Source organism: Olea europaea, chromosome 10 (genome assembly GCF_002742605.1).
Source record: "Olea europaea var. sylvestris chromosome 10, O_europaea_v1, whole genome shotgun sequence".
Lineage (NCBI taxonomy): Eukaryota > Viridiplantae > Streptophyta > Magnoliopsida > Lamiales > Oleaceae > Olea > Olea europaea.
Window position 1 is genome coordinate 36,414,517 of NC_036246.1, and position 12,174 is coordinate 36,426,690.

The window sequence follows — 12,174 nt, forward strand, 5'->3', positions numbered from 1 at the left end:
TATTACAAAACGTCTTATATCACAACCAAATGTCATAGTTACACAATCATAATTATCTTTTATTAATACTCAACTCACATTATTTTCTTATTAAATCAATATATTTATAATCTTAGAAAAGATGATATTAGTGTTGATTTTTGAAAGAATTCTTAGAAGTTCGATATTTTTTAAATTGTATTCTTAATGTATTATAGTTAAGAATTTTTATCCCTTGTACCTTTTTATTGAAAACTTTAAAAATATTAAAATTTCCTATAAGTTTCCAAAGATCATGTTACATGTACAAACTTTTTTTACACACTCCCTTACTCACTACTGACAACGAGAGTAGGGACCACAAGCCGACATTTTTTAAGTTCACATGGGGTCCACTAATTTTGTGAGAATGAATACACCATTTTGTTAACAAAATTTTGTACAAATATTTTTATCCAATTTTCAAAGCATGCATTATTTATTTATGGTCTATAGTAATTAAAATAATATTAAAAATAAGAAAATGCCTTGCTATGCCAAACCTTGTGAGCGTTGCTCTGCATTGAAGATATCTCTATACTAGCGAACTTGGTATTCCATTTAATTCTTTTCTACAAAAAATACAGGAAGCGGTGCATCTCCGGTAAGCCTATCACATGGACAAAACTGAAAAGTGCAACTGATAAGATTTAAATTTACGCAGGGTGCTATCCAATCTACCTTCTCAACATGCTAACAATGTATCCTTTTCAACTTTAATCCTAGTTTTTGTTTCTGAAGAAGACAATTTTTCTAAGCCCATGGAAGGTAGCCTGGATATGGAGCATTCCCACAATATCTGAACAAACCTTCGATTTCAGGACATCCATTAGGATAAGGAATTGACCGGTGAAAAGGATTGCGTCCAAGCTTTTTGCGACGTAGTGAACCTAAGCAACCATAAGGATCGTCTTGAAATTGAGCCCTCACCAATGCTTCCCCTTTTAAAGCTGCCTCCCTTGAATTTTGGGAAGAAGGCGTGCCTGCATATGAGAACCTTGCCTCGGGAAATCCAATTGCCGATCGATGAAGACGAACAAATCTCTCTTCCTTAAAATCGTAACCTACAACCTGAATTTCAATACAAAAAAGAAACAGGTAAAAAAGGACAGTCCTTGTCTGACTTGACTTCAGCACAAGTTGGAAAAACCTGTTACCAATCAATTTTTGTTCATATATTTAACTAAAAAAGAATTAACAAAAATTCCCATAAGTTGCATGTGTATAAACACAGCCACAAGCATACGCACGCACCCTCATGCTTAATGGGAATTGGATGACGGCTGTCAACTGTATATGTTTTAGTTATACACGAGAAAATACGAGTAGAGACATCTAAGAACCAGTGTAAATTGACAAAATAACGATGAAGAAATATTGATGATGCAGTAACTAGCAAGTACTGTTATCTGTGGACAGGTGCTTAAAGGGCTCATGGGAAGACTTGAAAGGCACAGACACAGAATTAGCCTTCCTAATACTTGGTCACAAACAATCAGAATCAAAGATGTTATAATAACCGAGGTCTTGACATTGATAATTTCACTTAAAAGTCAAAAAGCTGCTAAGAAGTCTTCAACTCGTGCACTCATATCTTATATTTGTTATGCAGTACCAAATAAGATTAGAGGAGAAAATAGACAATATTTAGCTTAATTTACTCCTTTAATACTATCTAGTACAGGCAAGTCGACCTCACCAGACAGGTGCTTAAAGGGCTCATGGGAAGACTTAAAGGCATAGACACAGAATTAGCCTTCCTAATACTTAGGCACAAACAATCAGAGAATCAAAAATGTTATAATAACCGTGGCCTTGACATTGATAATTTCACTTAAAAGTCAAAAAGCTCCTAAGAAGTCTTCAATTCGTGCACTCATATCTTATATTTGTTATGCAGTACCAAATAAGATTAGAGGAGAAAATAGACAATATTTAGCTTAATTTACTTCTTTAATACTATCTAGTACAGGCAAGTCGAACTCACCAGACATGCAGGTTAAGTATTAGTCATAAACCAACTCCAGAATTCAACCGGAGTTAGAGCAGTGAATGTATATAACAATTAGACTTACAGTTATATTCTGAGGATATGTGCCAGTAAGCTCCCGGAACCGGCACACACTGAAGAGAAGATTCTCAAAGCTGTCTCTTGCATGTTCTTCGGTTAGTGCTCTAGATCGCACATTGTCTTGCTTGCCTGTATAGAGTTCACAGCATACTAAAAGAACAATCCAAATGTGATCATGATAAGGAAAATTTAATTTCAATACCAACTCTAAGTTTTTCTGGAAGTAATCAAGTAAATTATTAAGCTTCCAATATGATGCAACACAAACGGCAAATCATCCCAAATGATGCAATAAACAAAAAAAATTGTAAGGAAGAATTGAAACTAAACAAGTAACAAAAGAAATTGACACAATCTAAGTCCCAATGGTCATTTTCCTTTGGGTAGAAAATTATTATCATGCACTTGTTTTCACTTGATCAGAGGTTTCCTTATCAATCTTTTTCTGTTTTTCCATTACTCTCTTTCAAAGAACCACCAGTAATAACCCACGACTTACGGATAAAGCATATCAAGCATTATAAAATCATTGCCACAAGAAACTCATATTGCAGAAAAGTTACTAATTTTATTGCATAACCACGTAAAATACTGTGAGATTCATCGTCAAGGTTAGGGTAAGTCGCTTACAAGACATCATATTTGAAGTCATCTAACTATTTTGAGTGGACGAATGAGAAAAAAGAGAGAAAAAAAATACATCTATAAGGCAGTCGGCAAGCAGTTATATCATAAAATGGAAATTGTGCAAGAGCTAGAAATATAATGAAAAAGAATAATATGCAGTCACCCTCGTAAAAAGACAATATTAAGCCCACGTTTGGCCCCCATTTTTTCAAATTAAAATGGGTGTAACACTATTTTTTTGAAAAATAAGTGGTTAAAAAAGAATGAAAAGTTTTCGGTTTATATATAATATTATTTTAAGGAAGATTGTGTGATTGAAAATAGGAGACAAAGAAATGAAATTTAATTTAATGGGGGCCAAACGAAGGCTAAGAAGAGGTCTTCCATTTATTTATTTATTTTGGGTAGGCGAGGTGGGGCGGCACGGCCAAGCACTTCAAAGCTAGAAATCCTAATGTCGATGTATTCGAGAATAATGTTATAGGTTGGCCCCCAATGTTAAAAGATAATTTTTTCCCCTATATGAAAATACATTTCTCTTGCAGTTGGTTTGCCAGCCAAGTTTCCAACCTCATCACTCTCCAAAAGGAAATTTATTATTTCAATCATGTCTCCGTAGTTACTTATACCCACATAATTTGGATGGTATGCTAAAAGATATAATTGGGTACTGTTTTGCATGAAACTATAACAATATAACCATCAAGATAGAAAAACCTCAATATAACAACCATCTCTATAGCATGGATGCTTCAACTAGGGTAACGTGTCTGTGTCGCACACATGTCGATACCGACACTTCTCGAACATTCTACTATAAATATTTTTCTTTTTTATTAAAAATTATATATTTTTAACACAAAATTATTAGTAAATAACAAATAAGTACTCATATTTAAAAGATTTCAAAAAATAAAAATAAAAATTTAATAACAAGTATAAAACTAAATTTATACTATATAAATGAAGAATTCTAAAAAATTTAATCAATGTATCAACGACTCGTCGTTTTAGTACTTTTTTAAAAATCGTGCGTCGACATATGTGTCTTTGTCGGTGCAACATAGAAAACCACAAAAGCCAGATTACTCAGGTTCTTTCAGTTCCCATGATGTGTCCATATGACACACTTGGTCTAATCCCTTAAGTAGATATGATCTTTACGAAGAACTTATGATTAATAGAATTTACGTGCATCGAACATACATGTAAAGGACGCTGATTTTCCTAGGCTCCTAGCTAACTTCAAGCAATGCAGGTACAAAACATTAGCAATGAAGTCACTAGAAACCGAATGTATCATTATAATCTATGTTCATCTCCATTGCAAAAAATAAAAAATGAAAATTTGCAGGTCGACATACAACAATGCAAACTGCATAAGCTTCAACAGTAGCCTCCAGATCTCAGCCAACTTAAGAAAGGTACAACACAAGGACACACCCTTTTAAAAGTTTACATTCATTTTGGTTAGGGTATGATCTAACGTGGAATTTCTAACACAGAAAAGAAAACATTTTTCTAGAGTTTACAATGGAGAATAAGCATAGGAATTGCAGATATCTATGAAGATTAGGACTGAAGATAAAGTTTGATTTAAATATATCAGCAATTTTATTAGATAGGATTTTATCATTTTTTACCGTTGTGATTTACTGGAAGATGTTTTAGATTAAGTTCTTTACTCCATAAATATAAAGTAGGATTTCATTGTTTGGAAACTATTATAAATTATAGATATTGAAATACATATTTCTTCCTCTCCTCTATATTTCTCTCTCTGTGTCACTTCTGTAACAGTTTAACTCACTATATCATGCTCAGCCAGCATATAGCTTTGGACTAAAGCTGTTTCATGCCAAACAATCAAAGAAACACTTATTTACATATTTGAGCAATTCCACCAAGATCAGGGAGCCAAATTATTTAAATTTACATTATGAATTTTGAGAACGTTAAAATTCAGAGAACTGAGCAAAAATAAGAAGCGTAAAGATCCAAAAAAATCCTAAATTGCAAGGACCTTGAGAAGTAAAGAAATATATGTAAAAATTTGAAAAAAGAAAAAGGGAACAAAAAGTAGCATCAGTGTATCAGTCTAAAACATGTATGAAAGGAAACATAATGCAGCAAAATCGTTTTTATATTTGGCCCCCGTTTGACTCAGATTTTAGTCTGAATTAAAGTCAAACAATCAATGTTAACAGCATCTTTTTTGGATCCCACAACTTTTCAACCACGGATTTCAAAAACTTCTATCAAAATCTATCAAAAATCTAATTTTGTGTGTTTGAGCCCCATTATTTGACATTATAATGAGATGAATAGTTTTTTTTTGAAAAATAAATAGTTGAAATTTTTTTGATTTACGTGTAATATTATTTTATTGAAGATTATGTGGTTAAAAATAAGAGAGAGAAAATTTTAATTTAATGTAATGAGAAATAATGGGGCTCAAACGGAGGCTAATCCCAACAAACACCCTCTTGATTTGATTTTTATTATTTCGCCTAAATTAAAAATATAAAAAGGGAGCTAAAAGAAGCTTCCTTACTAGCTAATATATCAGTCAGAATTCACAAGACTCAAATCTAAAATCAAACTCATCACTCAAAACTCCAAAAGGATCAGATCTTTATAAAAATAATAATAATACCAGTAAATAAAATGTCACGAGTGAGCATATCGTCTCGAATGAATGCCAAGACTAGTCCTAAAACATCACAGTCAGGCAAAATATTCCTGCTTCACTATTTTCAAACATCAGAATACTTATTTCCAGTCATTTCGATAGTAATAAATCATTCCTACATAATCGTCCCAGCAAGAAAATAAACACAGGAATGCACTCACCAAACCATCCTTTTGACTCGGCAACAACCCAATAACTCTGTGCTTCGCTTCGTGGACCTGCATCCTTCCGCGTCTCACCCCCACTAAACAAGAGCAATGCCTCATCATCATCGGCTGCAATATCCACCCCCTTCTGTATATGCGTAACAAAAGTAGCAGCTTGGCCTGGATGCCTCTGATTGGACTCCAAAAACCAAGAATCCTCATTATCAACCTTCTCACAACTACTACTAGTATAAATCGAATGGCCCGCCACCATTACAAGATTCTTAAACTTCGAAAACGGATAATTATCCACATTAGCATCTAGTTTCCTATAAGAGGGCATTATTCTAATGGGGTTCCCATATATGGATATCATTATGATGATTGTAATCATAACTGAAAAGCAAATCAAGAAGAGCATAAGAGGATGAAGCTTGTAATAGTATTGGATTCTATTTCCTAATGAATTTAGCATTTTAATGAGAGATTTTTTGGGCTTTCGAGATTTTTTTACAATTCCAGATTCCAAGTCAAAATCACCCCTTGGATAGGCCTGGAAGGATTTGGGACTACTACTAGACCCGAATGAATAATTTGTCTTCATAGATCAGATCCACCTTATGGAGTGAAAATGGTGAAAGAATTCGAAAACAAAATAAAAGATTTGAACCATACAAGTAAGTAAAATCAAAAGACAAAGAAATTCAAGAAAAATAAAGAACTGGTAGAAAGGAATTAAATTTCAACTTCATATAGGGATTCGAAGCAAGCCCAGATAGAAATTCAAGGAAAAAAAAAATTCTAAAAATACGGAAATGGGATGAAGCACTACAAGATGGAAATGTAAGAAACAGAAATTAATTAATTAACCACGAAATTCAATTTTACCGGGATTTGAGGAAATACCAGCTCGAAATTGTTCATTTGTAAACTAGGAGGTAGGATTAAAAATTATCGATTTGATTTGACGATGATGCAAGATAATTAGAAAAGCGTTTTCACAGCATCATAAGTACTATTTGAGCCACATTAATTTTCAAAATAAAAAATATAGTCGTTATAACTCCACACACAAGAAATAAATTTTTAAATATGATAATTTATGTAATGAATAATAATCATATTTTTCATTTTAATAAGTAAATAATGAGAAATAAACGGGACATAGTTTTATCATTTTATGTTTATCTAGTGAAAATATTGTGTATGTTATGTTATTAATAGCCTGTTTTAGCTGATCTAAAAAGTAATCGAAAGCTAACTTTTAAAAAAAAAAATAAAAAATTAATGGGTTAATTTCACGAATGGTCACTAAACTTAAGTAAAAATTACAAAACGGTCACTGAAATTTAAAACTTTCATTAACAGTCACTTAAGTTTTCAGGCGCTTTCAAAAATGGTCACTGAAATTTAAAAATTTTCAGAAATGGTCAATGAAATTTCAGTTTTTTGGGCTACTTTTGTGGCAATTTTTCGACTACTTCCGATCACCGATACCGTCAAATTTTGATACCGTTGAAAAGACCAAAATGTCCTCTTCAATTACCACCCAAAATCTCTCCATAATTCCAAAGGATTTGACTAGAAAATCGTTGCAAAATTAGCCCAAAAAATTGGAAAATTTGTCCAGATTTTCAGATTTTTTGGGCCAAAATTGCCAAATTTTGATACCGTTGGAAAGTCCACAATGTCCTCCTAAATTAACGTCCAAAATATCCCCCAAACTCCAAAGGATTTGGTTGGAATAAACTCACAAAGTTGGCTACCCAAAAAGGTGAAAACGTGGGCTGATTTTTTAGGCTACTTTTAAGGCAATGTTCTGACAACTTCCGACCACCAATGCCACTGGATTTTGATACCGTTGGAAAGCTTACAATGTCCTCTTCAATTATCATAAAAATATCCCCCAAACTCCAAAGGATTTGGTCGGAATAAACCCACAAAGTTGGCTACCCGAAAAGGCGAAAATTTAGGCAGATTTTTTAGATTTTATGGGCTACTTTGACGCAACTTTTCGGAAACTTACGGCCACCAATACCATCGAATTTTGATACCGTTGAAAAGCCTACAATGTCCTCTTCAATTACCATGAAAAATATCCCCCAAACTCCAAAAGATTCGGCCGGAATAAACCCACAAAGTTGGCCACCTGGAAAGGCGAAAATCTAGGCAAATTTTTCAGTTTTTTTGTCTATTTTTGCGGTAACTTTCCGGCAACATCCGACCATCAATTTTGCTGAATTTTGATACTGTTGGAAAGCCTACAATCTTCTCTTCAATTATCACCCAAAATCAGCCGATTTGGTGGTCGGAATTCACAGGAAAATCACTGCAAAAATCGCCCAAAAATCTGAAGATTTTGGCAGAATTTCAGATTTTTTTGGCGATTTTTCGGTCAAATTCCTTGGAGTTATGGGGAGATTTTGGGTAATAATGGAAGAGGACATTGTAAGCTTTTCAATGGTATCAAAATTTGGTGGTATTGATGGTCGAAAATGATAGAAAGTTGTCGCAAAAGTAGCCCAAAAAATAAAAAAAAAAACTTCAATAAGCGTTTCTGAAAGTTTTTAAATTTCAGTGATCATTTCTGAAAGTTTTTAAACTTCAGTGACCTTTTTGTAAGATTTTAAATTTCAGTGACGATTTTTGAAAGCGTACCAAAACTTAAGTGACGGTTACTAAAAGTTTTAAACTTCAGTGACCGTTTTGTAATTTTCTCTATAGTTCAGTGACCGTTTGTGAAATTAACTCAAAAATTAATTTGAAATATAGTAACATAAATCAGTTTTTTCTTTCTTTATTTTGAAATGTGTTTAAATAAAAATTTATTTTTCCTACTTTCAAATTAAAAAAGGGAAAATTACAACAACGGTCCCAAACCTTTGCATTTTTTTGTAAACTTTACTTCAACCTTCAATTTTTGCCACCACGGGTCCCAAACCTTTCAAAAATTAGCACTTGGAGTCCAAAATGATGGAAACTATGAGTTCCACCATTAGTTGACTTGAAAAATAAAACAATTGGATACTTTGATTAATTTAAATAAGGGCAATTTTATCAGTCACATATTAATATTTAAAATAATTAAATTAAAATTCAAAAAACCATCCCACCCCACTCTACCCTACCCCTTTATCCCCAAATCCTTCATCTTTTTCGAGAAATTGAGGCATGCATTGACTGAAAAAACCCAGACACACAATCGATCACCACCCACGATCGACAATCACCACCTGCCAAAGGAAGGCTTAAACCAAACTGAAAGTACCCATGAAATATTGGGAACCAGAAGTGGCGAAATCAAATCCACCGGAGAATGACCAATTGAGGCAAAAAAATAAAAAAAATAAATAAATAATGGAGCAAAAGCCTTACGACACAAGTGGAGCTAATCAATTGGCACGGGTGACTGCAATTAAGGACCGGCGGTGGTTCATGGCAAGAGATGGTGGGAGCCAATCATAGCATTGTACAACAATGTTGGTGGTAGCGGCTGCTGAGAATAGTGGTTGTAGGGAACTTTATGTGTGGTGGGGTGATTTCTGTTGTGGTTGAATTATCAAAGGAGGGGACTGGTGATTTTAACTATTTGTTACAATAGGGTTGTGGCATGGGATGAAGAAGACGATAATGTGGTTCGAAAGGGGTGGTGGTACCAGCTATAAAATACTGTCGGTGGGAGGTGTTGGGAATCTACTTAACATGCACAGCGAAAAATTAAAACATATTTCGATTCCCACCAAAAATCGTCTTTGTGTTTAGATAGAAATTGTGATAAGATTGTACCTTTTTCAAATCTGCAAACTTCTTTGCTATTCTTTTCGTTCCAGCAATCTTGATTCGCAACTCACAGCTGTCCTATTGTTCAGCCTCCAACGATGATCCACACAGATAATAAGATTGCAACTATCAGGGTTTTCTCTTCTTATGCTAGCAAGAATAATTATGAGAAAACTGTATGGATTGAAAACCCTAGCCATGTATTTATATAAACCCAAACGGGCCTGACTCGGTCCGATCCAATATTTAATTGATCCATTTAATTAAATTCGGTCCGTGAATTAATTAATCCAATTAATTAATTCGGGCCTATAAATGACCAACCCAATTAATTAATTTATGCAACGATTGTTAAATTAATTAATTGACAAATTACAACCTTCCCATTCTCTTTTGTGTGCGACCCATCAGGCTCCCGATCACGATGTGCCTAACGACATGAAATATTATTTTGATCTGATCAAAATTGATAAATTAAAACACAATTTTAATTTATCATCAATTCACACTCGCCGTCCCAAATTGACATCTAGCAATGTGTCAGGGCAATACATGTGACGGGAAATGTCACGTGGTATGACAAAATCAAACTCGTTCGTTTACCGTGAAACTATAATCCCTTCGTCAATGTGACTCGATCAATTACGAGATATGAAAGTGTATCAATCTCGATTATCGATCATATCTTTCACTCCACTATTAAGTCAATATAAGTCGAAAACTTCTTTTCGACTTATGAATACACCTTGGCCAATAATTTCATCATTGACTTAATTGAATGAAACGCAGATTATAATCTCCTACTATCTAAGAGTGACGAATCCTTTATTGATCAATCACAACCTTCATATGATTCTTGACGTACCCGAACGATGTCGTATTAGCGGCCCTTTGCAGAGCAACATCCAACACCGTCAAAGTATGACTGTCCTCATATAAGGTATCATGACGACCTCAAATCAAATGACCAATTCCACTATCGAACGTTAGAGATTAACCACTGACATTCGGATAGTTATCCATGTGGAATCTCTCGGCGGGTCTCCAATATTTTGTTCTATAACAAAATATCCATATGTTCATTTAAGTGTCACCACACTTTAGCTTGTGAGATCAGCTACTTACTTCATAAGTAAGAAATGCCACACGTGATGGTTTATCCGTAATAACGATATCTGTATCTCGTTATTACTTATGACCACTGACAATTTAATATTCAATCAGCTGTAATTTGTATCTCATAATCACAACTCCTTGTGATTAACAAATTACGATGATTTGAATCTGCGGACTCTATTATTTATTTAATTGTCTATTAATTAAATAATAGATCTGTTATTAAATTGCATTAATTATATATCAAAAGCATTTATGTCCAAAACTGATTGGACATAGGGCATAATACTTATAGGAGGCAGTGCTAGTTCACCAATCGCCACCCATCGCTACTAGTGGGTGGGGAAGATAATATTTTCTATGGATGGCGACGGTGTTGGTTGCCGACGATTGGTGGTGACTGTTAGTGGTGGGTGGGTTTTGTTTTGGGGTGGGGTGGAAAAGATAATATTTGATAGAGTTTTGGTGGACGTTGGCGACAGACGATGATGAGGTTGTGGAGGTGGGTTTTTTGGTTGGGTTCAGAAGGAGGTGGGGTGTGGGAAGAAGAAAATTAATGAACAGTGATTTTTTATTTTTATTTTTTTTGTTTTTTAATGTTAAGTTGAAGTTACAATTTTACTCCTTTTAAAATTGGTTAAAGTCAATTTATTGGGTCAACTAATGGTTAAATTAATAGAAACCATCCATTTGGACTTCAAGTACTAATTTTTGAAAGGTTTGGGACCTGTAGTGGCACAAATTGAAGGTTGAGGTAAAGTCTGCAAAAAATGTAAAGATTTGGGACCGCTACTGCAATGTTCCCTAAAAAAAAGTTATTTATACTAATTCTTATTTTACAAGAATGGATAGTTCGATGAGTTCTACAATTTTTGATAGAATTAATAATATTAAGGGACATCTTCCAATAAAAAATAGAGGAAATTATCAAAATAGTCAACTTTTGGTGTTGTATTTACAAAAATGTCACTTTTTTTGACATTGCAAGAATGTCAATTTTAGACATATTTACCCTTAAAACTAATTTTAAATATCCTATAGGTCCTAATTAAATGAGATTTGACCAATCAAAGAAATTGTACAAAATTTTGAAAGAGTGTCTGACAAAATTGAATTATTCAAGAAAAAAAGCAGAGTAAAAACCAAAATGCACGTACCAATCCCCCATTCGAAGAACCCTAAATCTCTTGCTCACTCTCTCATTTCTCTCAATGAAGTGAACGCGAGTATGTTGAAGATGTGAAGAATCTGATGAAGAATTCCACTGAATATCAAATTATTGCCAGCAATAGTTTAGCCATTGTATCTAAACTGCTCGGAATAAGGAAATTAAAACCGGCAGAGCAAAATCCACCCAAGGTCCCAAATTGCATTTGAAATCGGCTGAAAAGTGCAAACAGTAAACCCTTAAATTTCCATATTTCCATTCGGAGCAGAAGTAGCAGCTCAGCTGGAGGATCGGAGTCGGTGGACTGTGTGCCACTCTCAGTATTCAATCTCACACAGTTCAGGTCTTCTTGTTTTTAATTCAAAGCAATTTTGTGAGCCCTTTTTTGAATATATTCTATATTGCTTGTAGGTTATTGTTTTTAAATTTGAAAGAAATGGTTGATGATGTGAAATTGTTGTTGTCTGTGAAAATATATTAAAAGATTATGTTTGTTAACTCTTTTGAATATATTATCCCCCATTCGTCAGTTGTTGAAAAGATTATGTTTCCTTTT

The 12,174-nt window shown here is 33.8% G+C and overlaps 1 protein-coding gene across 1 annotated transcript; it reads right to left on the bottom strand.

Annotated features, from left to right (window-relative positions):
• Positions 1–511: 511 nt before the first annotated feature.
• Positions 512–6,572, bottom strand: LOC111402054 (uncharacterized protein C57A10.07-like). The gene is made up of 3 exons (XM_023030095.1): positions 5,570–6,572; positions 2,094–2,218; positions 512–1,089 (listed from the first exon to the last, which is right to left on the bottom strand). The coding sequence occupies exons 1-3, from the start codon at positions 6,156–6,158 to the stop codon at positions 772–774; spliced, it is 1,032 nt and encodes a 343-aa protein (XP_022885863.1). The 5' UTR covers positions 6,159–6,572; the 3' UTR covers positions 512–771.
• Between the last annotated feature and the right edge of the window lie 5,602 nt (positions 6,573–12,174).

What these genes read in the sequence shown, in the direction of transcription:
- LOC111402054 (XM_023030095.1), bottom strand. Translation starts at nt 6,158, where the DNA reads ATGAAGACAAATTATTCATTCGGGTCTAGTAGTAGTCCCAAATCCTTC. An exon ending in CGAGTCAAAAGGATGGTTTG is followed by an intron (nt 2,219 to 5,569) that starts GTGAGTGCATTC and finishes AACTCTATACAG; the next exon opens with GCAAGCAAGACAATGTGCGA. An exon ending in CATATCCTCAGAATATAACT is followed by an intron (nt 1,090 to 2,093) that starts GTAAGTCTAATT and finishes ATTGAAATTCAG; the next exon opens with GTTGTAGGTTACGATTTTAA.